Source organism: Meleagris gallopavo, chromosome 3, assembly GCF_000146605.3.
Source record: "Meleagris gallopavo isolate NT-WF06-2002-E0010 breed Aviagen turkey brand Nicholas breeding stock chromosome 3, Turkey_5.1, whole genome shotgun sequence".
In the NCBI taxonomy this organism is placed as follows: domain Eukaryota; kingdom Metazoa; phylum Chordata; class Aves; order Galliformes; family Phasianidae; genus Meleagris; species Meleagris gallopavo.
In genome coordinates this window covers 91912097-91927423 of record NC_015013.2, presented here as the reverse complement: position 1 = coordinate 91927423, position 15327 = coordinate 91912097, and the positions used below count along the sequence as shown (strand labels likewise).

General features: G+C 42.0%; 1 protein-coding gene across 1 annotated transcript; it reads left to right on the top strand.

The window, feature by feature from the left end:
- Positions 1-490: 490 nt before the first annotated feature.
- NDRG1 (N-myc downstream regulated 1) lies at positions 491-11416 on the top strand. Its single transcript, XM_010709363.3, has 10 exons — positions 491-640; positions 1102-1188; positions 2577-2633; positions 3181-3284; positions 3655-3711; positions 4672-4723; positions 5487-5534; positions 7398-7433; positions 8577-8628; positions 9582-11416. The coding sequence occupies exons 1-10, from the start codon at positions 599-601 to the stop codon at positions 9845-9847; spliced, it is 801 nt and encodes a 266-aa protein (XP_010707665.1). The 5' UTR covers positions 491-598; the 3' UTR covers positions 9848-11416.
- The last annotated feature ends 3911 nt before the right edge of the window (positions 11417-15327 follow it).

The following is a 15327-nucleotide window of genomic DNA, read 5'->3' as shown; positions in this document are numbered from 1 at the left end:
GGGGAGACTGAGGTGGGGTTGTTGTGTTTTGACTACAGACAAGGGCTCTATCTTAGAAGTTTTTCTGGCAGAGGAGCCATTTCCTTCCAGAGTCAGAACAATGCTGTTGTTGCTCCACGTGTTTACTTAAGAATAAGTGAGGATTGCTGCTGGGCTGCAGTGTGTGAGGACCAGCATCTACTAATTTCCTAAAACCAGCTAGTTGCTGTGCCCTGCTCTTTACTGGAGGTACTGCTGAGATCTGTGGTTTGCTCAGGATGTGATCTGCCCTTTCACTGGCGTTTGCAAGATCATTGAATCATTAAGATTGGAAAAGATAACTAAGACCATCTAGTCCAACCATCAAACACATCCCACCATGGCCACTAACCCATGTGCCACGTCTACTCTATCTACTCTATCTACAGTGCCTCCACCACCTCTCTGGGCAGCCTGTTTCAATGCTTGAACTCTCTTTCCCAGAAGAAATTTTCCCTAATATCCAGCTTGATAGGAAGGCTGCTGATAGGGTTTTGTTTATTTTTGGTGTTCTCTTACTGATTTGTCTCCTCCATCTCATGGCACATAACTGCTGTGCAGGCTGAAGAGCATTATTGGAATGGGAACTGGAGCTGGTGCCTACGTCCTGACCAGATTTGCTGTAAGTTTCATGGAGCTTTCTTAAAGGCTTGAACCCAATTTCTTTGAGGTGTTGCTGCCCCCATAAGGTGAGCAGAGAATTCCTGCTCTGCTGTGTGCATTTAAGCAAGCAGCCAGGCTTTTAAGTGGAATACCGCAGTCTGCAGGATAGCTCAACCAAAAGACCTAGATTTTCCATTCTGAAGCCTGGGCTCTACCCAGTTGATTTGCAGAAGGTTTTTTTAATGGGAGTTCTCTATTTAAACTGAGGGTGGGGAAGATGTTAAATCTTAATGTTCTCCAGCTGCTCAGTTGAATTGCTTTAATGAAATTTTTTTCCATACATGCGCTTGTTTTGTGCAAGATAAAACTATACCTACTGCCTTCCTCCCCAGGAGATAATTTGCTAATTTAAATTTTATGCTGACTGTCAGCTTGCAAAGGACACAGGATGAATCTTAACTCAAACCTTTTCTTTTGCAGTTAAACCACCCGGACATGGTGGAGGGATTGGTTCTAATTAATGTAAACCCTTGTGCTGAAGGTTGGATGGACTGGGCAGCAACAAAGGTAAACATTTTTTAAGTTAGAAAAATAAATCATATTGTGAGGCGGTCAGGCATGAGGAGCTGGACAAGCTTGTGTGTCGAGACAGGGCTGCAAAGACAAAATATCTTAGGCAAATTTCTTAGGGGTTTATTTTCTCATTTACAAACATACCTCCTGTAGGGCTGTGATAAAAATAAGTGCTGCTTACCCATGGTATAATGGAGCTGTTGGGTACAAACAATTCTTGAGAACTGGTAATGACTCATTTTAACCTGGACATGAGATAGGTTTGGAAACAGCATTCTTCCAATTAAACTTCAAGCTTGGTGTTGCTTTTCTTGCCTGTGGCTTTGTTTACAAGCATGGTCCAAAATATTGATTAGAACACAGAAAAAAATGTTCAAAACAGCATATTCCTGGTTTCAGCCATCTAGCTGAGTCTTGGATACTGAAAAGAATCAGAAAAGAGCTTTAGCGATGGTAACACTGGACAGACTGTCCGTACAATTAGACTTTTAAGTGAATTTGTTCACAAATAAAGAATCCCCTATAAACATCATTCTTTTGTAGCTGTAAGATTACAATGTGGGGAAAAAGGTGGTGAGAGCTGATTTCAAACAGTCTCAAGAAGCTAATAGGTATAAATGTTACATTATGCATCACTCAGTTTTAATTTACTAAAACATTTTTCAGAGGATGCTGAAAAAGCTGACACTTCGTATCATTTAGGGTCATGTTTTAATGAATGACAGTTATTGTGAACACACAAAAGTACAAAAACGAATGTTTTGTCTTTTAAGCATACATGCAGACAACCCATGTAAATGTCTCAGGAGATATTAAGTGATCTGGATGTGTATTTATTAACTCATCTACAATGAGATATAGCAGTTGACACTTTGGAGTTATCTCATACAATATTTCTCCATAATTAAATTCTTTCACATCTGTGCCTCTGCTGTCCACCTCTCCTAGGTGCTGTCGACCTCAGGTGTCCCTTGTATCCTTCAGTCTTCCCAAATTAAGAGGATGTATTCTAGAATGTGACCTCTACGGTCCTTAGGTTCCAGCTCCAAAGTACTGTCATTGTGCCATTGTGTTAGGGGTGGTATTAGACAGTGAGGTTAAATTGCATGCATCTGGCTGATTTTCAGGGAGTAATTCCATATATATTTATGCCACTAGTAGTGTGCTTCTTGCATATCTGCGTTAGTAAAAACATTCTATGAGAATAACTCAAACATAATTGATGCCTAATGATGTTATAGTAGGAATGGAGGGGAAGAACATCAGTCCAGGATATTATACCTAAGAGCAGCAGAGAAACATCCATTCTTCTACTTAGGCGTAATTAAAAGGTTTCAAAAGATAGTTTTAGTATCACATACTTAGATAATCTTGCTCTTCAGATTTCAGGTTGGACAAATGCTTTACCAGACTTGGTCATTTCACATCTCTTTGGAAAGGTAAGCACGTTCCTTTAACATTATCCTAGTGTTTTCAGTCATCTGTATTTACCTCCTGGAGCTGGAAGCGGGGATAATCTTTCACTTAGGTAGTTTAATTTTAAACTTGTAGGATAGGATTAATACTTGTATTCCCAGCTCTTTGAAGTTTGGCTACTGCAGTGAAGCTTGCTGAGTGCCAAACAACCAAGTACAGTGCTGTCATGGCAACTCCAGAAGATGTAGCTACCAGTTTGGCTAGCTGATATTTAAGCACAAGTAGAGCACTAGTATGCTTTTATCCAGTAATATACTTATATCTCTGAGAAAACTGCTTACTAGTATAAATGATGTTCTTCAGTGCAAGCCTACTCTTAAATTGAAAAACATGGAACAGTCAGATGCTAATTTTAACTTCGGGTGATAACACTGAGTGCTGTAAGTTGTTCCTGCCCTAAGAGTGCACTCCTGTTGTATAGATATAAGCCTGATACATGACTGCTGTGCCATGTCTTCAGATCCTCTCAGAAAACAGCCCCTGTTCTGAACAATTCTGTTTCCACTGTAGGAAGAGATTCACAGCAACCATGACCTGATCCATACTTACCGTCAGCATATTATTAATGATATGAATCAAACCAACCTTCATCTCTTTGTCAACTCTTACAACAGGTAAACGCATTTACCTGATTTTTAACTGGAAACTGTTTTAAGAGGCTGTCCAGCTCTTTTTCAGCCAGTGTTATTTGTGTGGTGGAGTTACTTGTTTTTCCCCCCCTGATGAAATTCTACTTGATATGCACCTTTAGGGATCTCAGGTGGTTTGCTTACAAGAGAAGGTCCTCATGCATTTATGGAGAGACAGATGGTACATGTGGACATTGATACTTCAGTTTAAAAGTGTTTCCCCATCAGTTATGGGGCTTTCTACATGTATCAGATTAACATATTGTGAGCGTCTGTGCTTTCTGTAAACCAGAATTTGGAAGCATCTGTTAAACTTCAGCGTGTCAAAAATATTTGTCTTCTTCATTTTCTTTAGTCGTCGAGACCTAGAGATTGAGCGCCCTGTTCCTGGATTAAATGTTGTCACCCTTCAGTAAGTATTTTATTTCCCATCAGTTCACTTGTATGTGGTGTGAGCCAAGAGATGGAATCTGTGAGTGCACTGCATGGACATCACAGGACTGTAGCTGAGTTTCTGCAGGGTCCTGTAGCTTCATCTGGGAGCTGAATTGTTGGGACGTTCAGTACGTGTTGGAACGTCAGGGACGTTCAGTACAGAGACTTCCCCCTTTCAAACTTCAGAGCCACATTAACTGCATAGACAAGTAGTGCCTGCCATGTACTGTGTACTGCAAACTTGGGTTTACAGACTAGGTGCTAAAAAAAGTAGATGTACTTAGCCTGGAAGTCTGTCCTAGTTAAAGGAAACTATGGCTCTGGATGCACTACAGCCATGCCTACCCAACCAGAGAAACATAATCAAAATCAATTTGAACAACAAAGATCTTCAGGAAAGTGAAATGGGTATGAGAATAGTTATCTACCAGATTTTCTGCTGATGGCTTTTTACTTACACTGCATTTTGTAAATGAAATAGTTTTCCAGTCCTCTACTGATCTACGGAAAAAAAAAAAAAAAAAAAAAGAGTGGTGGGAAGGGCTGATTGCCACAAGGTGAGAAAAAGGACAGAATCTCAGGCAAGGCATCGGGGCATGTCTGTATATCTGCACTTCTGCTGTGTGGGTGACTGAGTACTGGCCCTGGATGTCCAGAGAGGCTGTGGGGTCTTCTCCTTGGAGATCTTCAAAAGCTGCCTGGATGTGGTCCTGGACCCCCTGCTCTGTTTGTCCCTGATTCAGCAGAGTTGGGCCAGATGGATCCAGAGGTCTCTGCCAACCTCAGCCATTCAGAGTGTGTAATATGGGGGATTTTATGTGTGCCAGGAACACACAACACATAGTTCTCATACACCTGTCTCATCCTTTCCAGGGCACAAAATGAAGCTGAGGGCTGCATCACAGAAATAATACAGCTTTTGTATGCTTCCTTGCAGGTGCCCTGTCCTCCTGGTGGTTGGTGACAGCTCCCCAGCAGTGGATGCTGTGGTGTGTATACTGAGCCCTCATCAACACAGTGTTGCTAGGCAGGTGACTCGAGATGCTTAGCCAGCCCAGCAGAGCTCCCAGCAGCACAGCAATCTCGCCAGCCATCGAGTCAGCCCAAATGGCAGTCCTCTTTCAGACCGCGGGAGAGCTGCCATTATTCCTGGCTGTTTGTGCCCTCTGTCTGCGCATCATTATTTAATAGCTACTGCATTAAGAACAATTGCCACAGCAGTTCCAGTGAACCGCAAATATTTCTCTTTAGAGAGGAATCTGCTGCTGGTATCTGAACTTGTTCTGTGGCATTGGAGTCCTGCCCTGGGTCACTATGGAAGTGAAGGGCTTCTATTTGTCTATTATTACTTGCCCCAGATGACTGAGTGACTTCAAGTGCTGTGCCCTAACAGGCATGCCCAGCCTGCTGGCTGGTGGCCACGTGGCTGCTCACCACTTGGGACGCTACCAGATGACCCCAGATTACAAGATGAACCTTTGTTGCCGCAAGAGTGCCAGACACACATGAAAAAAAAATCACGAGCCCTCGCTAATGGGTTTGTTTATGCATGGCAAAGAATAGTTGTAAGTGTGAATTGACACTTGTTCAGCTATATACAAAAAGATTATATGTAGCACATATATATTGTCCATATGCAGAAGCCTAAGATACCCAAGTTAGTTTGCGTTAAGCCAGAAACCAATGTTTTCAGCAAGCAGTTCATATTTTGGATCTTGTTACCATGCCTTATTCTGCACTTCTTTCACATAGGTTGAATGCAATTCAAAGCTGGACCCAACAAGAACAACACTTCTGAAGGTAATAAGAGCTGTATCTTTTAAACTTAACATTCTCCTTATTTAAAACATAATGGATTAATTGAAAGAGCAGAAGCAGACTGCTGTGATGCAGTAGAGGTAACACAGTGAAATTTCAGTTCTGATGTGGAAGGGTAGTGCCTTCAGGATAATAAAAGGGAGTTTATGAGAAAGATGAGGACAGACACTTTAACAATCTGTTGTGATAGGACTAGGGGAAATGGTTTCAAACTAAAATAGAAGATTTAGACTGGATATATGGAAAAACTTTTTCACAAGAAGGGTGGTGAGATACTGGAACAGGTTGCCAAGAGAGATGTAGTTTGCCCTGTCCCTCCCTGGAGACATTCAATATCAGGTTGGATGGGGCTCTGAGCAGCTTGCTCTAGCTGTAGGTGTCCAAGTTCAGTGCAGGGAAGTTGGACTGGGTGACCTTTAAAGGTCCCTTCCAAATCAAATGATTCTACGCTTCTGTGAATATTCTATTGGGATAAAACAAGCTGGGGGCTTCTTGTCAAGGCTAACAACAGGGAATCTCACAGCTCCTCCATTCTAGAACATCGGATTTGAGACTTAGAATGCTCAGTATTTCACATACCCATAATGAATCTGTCCAGAGCTGGCAGAGCAGGTGTTTGATAAGGTTTGAAAAAGCCTTCAGAGGAGTGAAAATGGAAAACAATCCATTCTATTTTCCTCTGCACCTCAGCAACTTTATGAGATGAGTAGGGAACTGAGCTATCTCGCACTTGGTATTGACATCCTGCCTTTTGTGTGGACACAATGCAGGACAATTTATATTTGGAAATAACTTCTGTATTTTCCAAAAAGTTGGTAAATGGAGCCAGAAGAACTGCAAATAATCATGTAGTCTTTGGCTGATAGTTGGCATTCATAGTATAGACTCAATCTCTAGCTCATTAATGATGGCTTAAAGTATCATGATTATAATAGCATACAAACAGTGACACAAAATTGGTCATGCTTCTACTGGGAAATTCTAATGACCTCTCTTTATTAAACTGCCCAGAGGAAATGATAGTAGACAATTATATTTAAAATTATTTTTTCTCCTAATGTTGGGGAGTTCCAACGCTGACCTACCACACGGCCATGACAGATTTATCCTAAGGAAAAATCTGACACTGTCTCTAACATTTGTCAGTGGCCAGCCTTTGCCCATCCAAAGATACGGCTGATGCTAGAACCTGCTGCAGACCTGTTTTGCTGCTAACTAATCCTAGATAGGATTTGGGGTTTCCTGTAATTCACAACTCAGCTGTTTTCAGCCTGTGGTGTTCCTTGGAACAGGGCTGTTTTTGTTGGGATGACGTCGAGGGGTGGAGTGGCAGGAAAAATGAAGTGCTCCAAAAATATTGCATGCACTCAAGATAGCTTTCTAATTTGGCTTTCTCTGCTTCCCTTGGCAAGTCAGGCTGATGCTTCCCATCCACAATCTCAGCAGAGTGTTTTTACCTCACCTCTGAGGTTTAGTCAGTTGTTTTCTCTCCCCTGTCAGTAAGGTCAATACTGCACCGCATTACTGTAATTCAAAACTGGAGCTGTAATCAGGACTATCAGGCTAGTTTCTAAGAAACTGATCTTTTCCTATCAAAAACATTTATTTGTAGCTCTAGCTGATGCTTTGCCTGAGGGTCAAATCGCTTCAGAGGTTTTCTGGGGTGCAGTCATAGCTCTCATGAATGCTCAGCTACTTGCTTTAGTGCACTCATCTACATGTGTGTTACTCGTACAACAAAAGGAAATTCTTTCCTGCCAGATGGCTAAAAAGGTCATTTTAGTGTATCCTGAGCACAAATGAGTTCCTCTGGCAATATTCTAACTATTCTCATCCTCATTTCAGATGGCTGACTGTGGTGGGCTCCCTCAAGTTTCCCAGGTATGGTTTGGCCGACGGAAATCCTACTGATCCTGTTCTGCAGTGTCCCAGGCTGCAGCAAATGGGTGTTTTCCTCCAGGGTACTTGCTGTTCTCAAATTTCAGCCAAAAGGGTGGTTATGATCACTTGAATAATTAAGTCAATTGGTCATCTCAGCTTTTTTTTTCCTTAAAGACCAATAAAGCTCAGAATTAAGAATAGAAAGGGGTATTGTTTCCACTAATTAAGTCTTAACTAAGGAAAGGTTTGAGGTGGGAATGAAAAGATATTATTTTGTGCCTGTCTACTAAGCTAACATAGATTAAGGCTTGTGCACTAGCATTTTCAAGCTGTATTTTTACTTGGACTATTTTTAGTGCAGATCAGGAAAGTGGGAGGCAGGGAATAGCAATGCTGTGTTCTCGTGTACACTGGCCTGACTTGACTGTGAACGAACTGGAGTTTCTGAAATATGTTTGGGTACAAATTTGGGGACTACTATTAAAACCAGGCTGGGAAAGTTAAAAATGCACCTATGTTCTACTTCACTAAAAATGCTGACTTCTAAATCAGGTTCAGTCCGTGCATTGCTGCTCTGTGATAGATTCCATTCTTTGCATTGATTCAGAAAAAATATGCCAAAAATATTAGCAGTATTTGCAAACTCAGTAACAGATAGAGGCTGATCTGGCTGATGCATTATTAGCAAAGAAAAATACTGCAAGAACATCAGTCATACAATTGTGCTTGGATATTCCCACTTAGATTTTGCCCTGTAAAGGTAACTGTCGGCTCTGACTGCTTGGTTTTGTTTTCTGCTGATTTGGACCCAGTATGAAATGTCTCTCATGAGGCAAGTTGTTTTACTTTGATTCATCTACCTAAATAACTGCACTAGTAAAGTTTGGACTGGGCATAGACCACTTATAGTCATTTCTCCAAAAATGCTCGTCTCCTTTTGTTAATACAATGGGGCAGAAAAGCAGATGAGGGAGGGCAATAGTGGCATTTCCTCATGTAAATGAAAAATTCAGGGAAATTCAGAAGAACCTAGAAAATATTTAATTTGTTCCTATTAAGGTGAAACATCTGTGCCATCTACCATACTATAATATAACTAAATTGCTGATCACTGTGTACAATAATAATCTGTTTCTCTTACAGCCTGCAAAACTTGCAGAAGCTTTCAAATATTTTGTTCAGGGAATGGGATACAGTAAGTATTGGTATTATGGAATGGTTCTGTAGCTATCAAATTTGTTGGGCATCTAAGCATTCAGAGAGCCTTTTGATCACTGATGTTTGGTCTTTTCCCTGTTGTACATGCATTTGCAAGAGGGAAAAAAAAGACTACCATCGATGTCTTGGAGAGGGGTTTCGAGTCTAAATCATCTTACTAGATAGTAGAAAGCTTTGTAAGTAGTTTTCTATTGCAAAGTAATTCTCCAAAATAAAGGTGAAGTTCTTTTGCCCTTTCTTTATTTATCTGACTAATTGTGTGTAATTCCCAGGCATCTCATCTAATCCATGTTTTCCCATAATCATTATTCATACTATTCTGTCAGTTCTTTAATGACCAGTAGGTTGAGGAAGGGATGCTTCTGTGTTTCAGAGAATGCATAAAGGCATCCTTAAAGTAAACGGCTTCATTCCAAAGAGTGCAGGAGGCAGCATTTCATAAAGCTGCAAAACATCTCTGAGGCTTTTGATCAGGCTTGAGCCTGATGTGTGGATCCCAGCACACGTTTGCAGGTGATCTACTGTATCGGCTAGGGGGGAAACATTTGGTCCTTTCCTTTCATCTTCCATTTTGCTCTCCAAGCCCTGAAAGTTAAGATGGCATAGTGGTGACTCCATTCAAGCGGAGTCTGAAGTAGCAGTCCTTTCATTGTTGAATTTGCACTCTGCAGCAAACCCAACTGCCTCTGCAAGGAACAGGAACTTGGGATTTTATACATGGTAAAAACAGTGCTTTAACTTCTGTGAGTGAAGCTGCCATGAATACTGTATTCAACATGGATGGGTAGTTAGGGCTGGAAGTAAGGCAAAGCTTTCTTCCAAGCTTAGACAGCAAGTCATTAATGAAAGTCTGTTAGACAGTTGGAGGAGTAGACGATCTTAGTGGTCCTTTCCAACCTTAATAATTCTGTGCTTCTGTGATTCTTCCAGTGCCCTCTGCTAGTATGACCAGGCTGATGAGGTCCCGCACTGCTTCTGGCTCCAGCGTAACCTCCTTGGAAGGACAGAGGAGCCGGTCCCACACTGGGGAAGGCACAAGGAGCCGGTCCCACACTGGGGAGGGAACTCGGAGCCGATCCCACACTGGGGAGGGTTCCAGGAACCGCTCCCACACAGACACACGCATCGAGCTGACGCCGAATTCAGCCAGCAATGCTGAGCAATCAGGCCCCAAGTCCATGGAAGTGTCCTGCTAAGCGTGTGAGGGAGGTTTAAACTGGTCGCAGTTTGAAAAAAATAAAGGATGCCCCTTGTGTATCACAAAAACATAACTGGTATTAATCTCAAGCTATTCTGTAGGATGAGCTCTGTTCTCCAGGGTCTGACAGGGACCAAAGAAAAGAAGCATCTCATTTGCTCTATCGTTACTCTTGTAACTCAGACAGTTGCTGCTATTGTGCCCTCCTTCAGTGGATGCCAAATTCAAAAGGAAACTTGCCAAAAGCTGATATGGTTGTAAACACTTCAGAGTCAAACCAGACTTGCTTAATATTCTTCTTCAAAATCAATTATGTGCCCCTTTATCTCTAATTCTCTTGAAGTAAACTGGCACAATTTGAGAATGAGCTTCAAAGAGGGGGAGAAAATCACTATTATGGATGGCTTGTTTAAAAAAAAAAAAAAAAAAAGGAAACAAATGTGTTATGGCCTCATGTTGAAGCTGGAGTTGAATGCATTGTATATAGCTTGACTTCAAATGATAGAGAAGTTAATGTATCGTGCATTTATAGGCCTTCTAATTCATTAGTTTTCCTACATATAATAATATACTACTAAAATAGACAAATTTAATGTGACTTTAAGATGAACTAAATCTTTAAGCTTCTTTTATTTCACTTTTTTGAGATCTAGTTCCAGTCTTCCTTTCTTTCCCCCTTTCTAGACCCTAAAATCTGCTTAGCCAAGTGAGGACAGGATTAAATTTTATAAGCAAGGAAGCATCTCCTCTTTGGGATCTTGGGCCAAAGGGTTTACAATGCTGCAAAAAATGATGTAGTCTGAGCAAGTAGGGTAGCCATATATGCCAGGAAAGCAAAAGCAGCTTGATTTTTACTTCAGACAGCTTCCTATCTGTGCAGCTCAAGTTTTTGTGACCAGCACAATTGAAAGACATTCAGAATTCTGTAAGCACAGCCAGATCCAGCTGTTCTTTGTCAGGAGAGATGAATGAGTGTGGAATGGCATGTAATTAAATGCTGTACATTCAACTGTGGCTAATTACTAGATTTGAAACGGAGATCTCACTGGTGCTGGGAAGCGTATTTGAGAAAGTGATGGAGCAACAGTACTGTAACTGCAAAATTCAGTGTTTAATGACTATGTAAATGTAATGATCTGCTGGTTCTGCATCTTTAAGTAGCTGCCCGATACCTTGGGTTACTTCTTTTGATGTTGGTGATTTGATATCTTTCTGCCAGTCAGATTTTCACAGTTGGATGTCCTTAAGTTTGTCCTTCAACAGGATGGGATTTCCTGAGTCCCAGTGCATACCTGCTGCATTGCAGCCCTTGCATAAACAAGAAAACTCAAAGACAGAGCAGTTAAATGGCAGATGTTAATACTTTGTGATTGCTTGGTCGGAGGAATGCCATCTACGTTACTTTATATTGACTAACTCGGCTCTCATGTAGGATATCTGTAATGGTTTGTGGGAAGAACAGACAATTTCAAGAAAGAATAAAGCTATTGTGTAAAGTCTATCAAGAAAAGTTTCTTAATGAAGTATTTGTATTTATTTCAAAACAAATAAATTTGTAACTTTGCAATGTCATGTGTCTTCATCTTTTACCAGGAGTACAACGAGCTTTCTCAATGGGAGCTTTTTCCTTGTCACTCCTTTGTAGAAATGAAATCTTTTTTCCTTTCTCATGTCAATCTGGGTGCTGGCAGACTGGTTTTATGTACACTGGTGCTCTTGGAATCAGAATAGTTTGAGTTGGAAGGGATCTTTAAAGGTCATCTAGTCCGACTCCCTTGCAATGAACAGGGACAGCAACAGCTAGAGCAGGTTGCACAGAGCCCCATCCAGCCTGAGCTTGAGTGTCCCCAGGAACACAGGGCATGTACTGCCTCTCTGAGCAACCTGTTCTAGCACCTCACCACCCTCTTACCTAGTGACCATTGTAACATATTGGGAGTTTCAGGGATAGGGGGATTTTGTGGCTTTGCTGGAACAATTTTGATGCTCTTTCTTCCTGTATCTTGGAAAATACTGTGATACAAAGAGACAAAAGCAAATATTTGTCATGTCTGAGCCCATGTCCCACTAAATGTGATTATTCAGCAGTTGTTACTGGAGTGTTACCAGTATAGATGTTGGTTTGGTCAACCACAGCCTATGCCACTGCCAGTGAAAATGGGAATAATGTGTGCCAACACATCTTACAAAAGAAGGGCAAAGTTATGTTCTTCTGTGAGCTTTGCTGGGAATGACTAATCATTCCTTCCACAAGGACACCATGGTGTGTCTGTCAAAGCCTAAGCACTTTAGTTTTTTTAAACAGGGAGGAATGCATCCAATCCTTCTTGTAGCACAAAGGGATCTGTGAGCACTTCTCAGCAGCTGGGAGTTGCTAGGACCACTATAAATGTCAGCTCTGCAACAAAAAGTATTCATCTGGCAAGGAACAGTGTGTACCTGTACAGAAATGCTGGAGAGCTTTACAGAGAAGTGGTGCTTTACCTTTTAAAAGGAGTTAAGACTCCTTTTTGCCTGCAGTACTGGGCATCCTTTACTGGTGCTTAACCTGAAGAGATGCAAGTGGCTTGCAGGTTTATGAAAATTTATTAAAAAATAAAAATACCTGACTCCTACGGCTTGCAAGTGCCTCAATGTCTTTCCTTAGTGAGGGGCCCAAAACTCAGTACTCAAGGAGTGGCCTCTTAGGAGCAAGGAGTGCCTTATGGCAGAGAGGAAATTCTGATTAGATAGCAGGAGTTTTCCGGAAAATAAACAATTCAACTTTCAGAGTGCTCCTGAGGTTACTGAGAGCAGAAGAGAATGCACCCCTAAGGACCAGCTGGCTTCCTAACTGCTCTTCAGAACCTCTTGTAGAATCATAGAGTAATTGCTGAAATCAGAGTTCTTTCCACCTCTGCGTGGGCCTCAGCATCTACTATGCAAAGGTCAGTTAAACTTCAGTGGAGCCATCCTCCTCCTGTCCTTGCAGAGCAAGAGTAGAAGTGGATGTGCCAATACTGCATCAGTGACACAGGACTTTTGTGCTGAAGGATGCTCCTTTTCTATTTAAAAGTCTCTGGAGACCAAACAGCTGGAAACTTTAACCTAGATGCATTTGGGGGGTTTATGATTAATGTCACGTGTTGCAAGCGATGGACTGAGCTGGAGGAAAAGAAACAGTTTATAGAAAAGCTGCTTATTTTTCTCTCCATTGCTGGAATCCTCTTCCTGTCTGTTTTTGTGTCTCTTGCAATCCGTGCTGTGCCAGTAACACACTGTTGTTTACACATTCAGCAATCTCACAAGTAACTTGGTCTGCCCTCTTCCCACACGCCGTCTGCTTTTGTTTTGCACTTTTTTGTACTGTGTTGTGCTATCCCACACATTCACTGGACCTGTAAGTCTCTCTGGGTCCGTACATATCAACAGCTGGATGTGTGGATTTAGTGTTTCCACTCAGCCAAATATAGGCTTTATGTTGATAGCTGATAACTGCTATGTCTGATGTTTAAATAACCAAAAGAAAGGATGTCAGGGAGATCAGCCCTTCCCCCTTACCCCTTTGCAACAGACAGACACAGCCTCTCACTGTTTCTATCTATTGCTTCATTAAGGGCTCCATTCATCCTATAAACAACACAGCTGCTGACCAGTGTTGGGAAAAGAGAAAAGAAAAAAAAAGGCTTTTGATTGCAACTGCCAAACAGTCCAATGTCTGTTCCCTGCAATCCAGCATGGGGATCTTTTGCTTACCCAGCAGCTACTGGGGGCCAAAGCAGAGCTGTTATTTGACAGTAATTAAAGAAGCAGCCCTCACAACCCTTACCCTGTGTACCTCAGACACTGGACACAAACATTATGGAGCAACCCCAGAAGAGACTAAAGGTTGGGAAAGCAGTTATAGGAAGCTCTTCTTTCCCACGCAGCACCTAATGTGGTCACCACCACTATGGTGAGCTGTGACCCACATCAGAGCTGAAAACAGTCCTTGGATGACCCGCCATGCACTGCTATTCCTTGTGGCTGAAGTGGATTATGATATTCAGGTCAAGGTCAGTGCGTGAAGAGCGCTGGGGGCAGGGAAGAGCTTTTTGCTGGGCGATTGCACTCAGGGAGAACTAGGGCAGCTCTGTGCACACCCTACAGCCATAACCAATGGCTCTTGGAAGAGTGTAAGACTGCTAGCAGCCTGGATTTCATAGAATCATAGAATTAAGGCTAGAAAAGACCACTAAGATCATCTAGTCCAAACGTCAACCCACCACCACCATGCCCACTAAACCATGTCCTTCAGTGACAAATCTACCCTTTTTTTTTTAATACCTTCAGGGACAGTGACTCCACCACTACCCTGGACAGCCATTTCCAGTGCCTTACCGACCTAGACCTCCCCTGGTGCAACTTGAGGCCATCACCCCTTGTCTTATCTCTGTTAGCTGGGAGAAGAGCCCAATCCTGGCCTTACCACAGCATCCTTCCAGGGAACTGTAGAGATAAGGTATCCCCTGAGGTTCCTATTCTCCAGACTGAACAATCTCAGTTCCCATAAGACTTGTGCTGCAGACCATTCACAGCTTTGTTGCCCTTCTTTGGATACGGTTTCATTTAGCATTAATGACAATTAAGGAACAACTTCAAGAAGACTTTTACTTCTTTACTAGCAGCTGACAGTACTAAACCTTGATCCCATAGTCATTCCCTCTTAACTGCTCAGGTTGGGCTTTGATTGTAGGGAATCTCATAGCAGTAGAGCCTATCATGGCTGTCAGTACTTGATTTGGAAAGTGCTTAGGAGGTGATAGTTTTCCCAGGCTAGTCCAAATACAGTGGCTGAGAAAGCAGAGGGTGCCCTTCATGCAAGGCAGTGCACTTGGAAGCTGCCAAACATGCAAGCAGAAGAAGCATCAGCCTGATGGGATTTCTGTAGGAAATGTTTTGCCTTTGCTGAAGCCTCTTGCTGGAACATGTTTAAGTTGTAGAGGAGTTCCTTTCACAGCCAAACAAGCACAGTGAAGGAGAAGGTTGGGAGGAGCTTGATTTCTCACCTAGTGCTCCAGTAGCCATAAGCAAGTCCTGCACACAGGCCCATCACTGCAGCGGGCAGAAGGCCATGGAAAGTGTTTTCAGTTCCCACTGGGCCTGGAAATCCCCTTTAGATCTGTAGGAAAATTCTGAAAATCTTAGTATGATGACAGTTTAACTTTCCTAGCACTAAATGATGGAATCCTTTCTGGGCTTAGCTGTGAGCATTTGTAAATGCTGGGGTATGGAATAATGATTCTTTAATTAAAATGTGTTTCTCCCGGTTTTTAATAATCTCATTTAAACCATTTCTGTCCATATGGCTGTTGCAAACAGATTATTGTAGCTTCTTAAGAGAGATAACAAAAAAGTCATGCTTAGGCAGGTTGATTAACACACTTGACTTCGCTGAAAGAGCCTAGACAAGCTATCCCAGGTCCAATAAGAATTCTTTGGAAGAAGGAAAAAAAAAAA

Bases quoted from the DNA above. Each gene is read 5' to 3' on its own strand.
- NDRG1 (XM_010709363.3), top strand. From the start codon at position 599: ATGGGAACTGGAGCTGGTGCCTACGTCCTGACCAGATTTGCT. The intron at 2,634-3,180 runs GTAAGCACGTTC...TTTCCACTGTAG, and splicing joins TTTCACATCTCTTTGGAAAG to GAAGAGATTCACAGCAACCA. The intron at 3,285-3,654 runs GTAAACGCATTT...CATTTTCTTTAG, and splicing joins TTTGTCAACTCTTACAACAG to TCGTCGAGACCTAGAGATTG.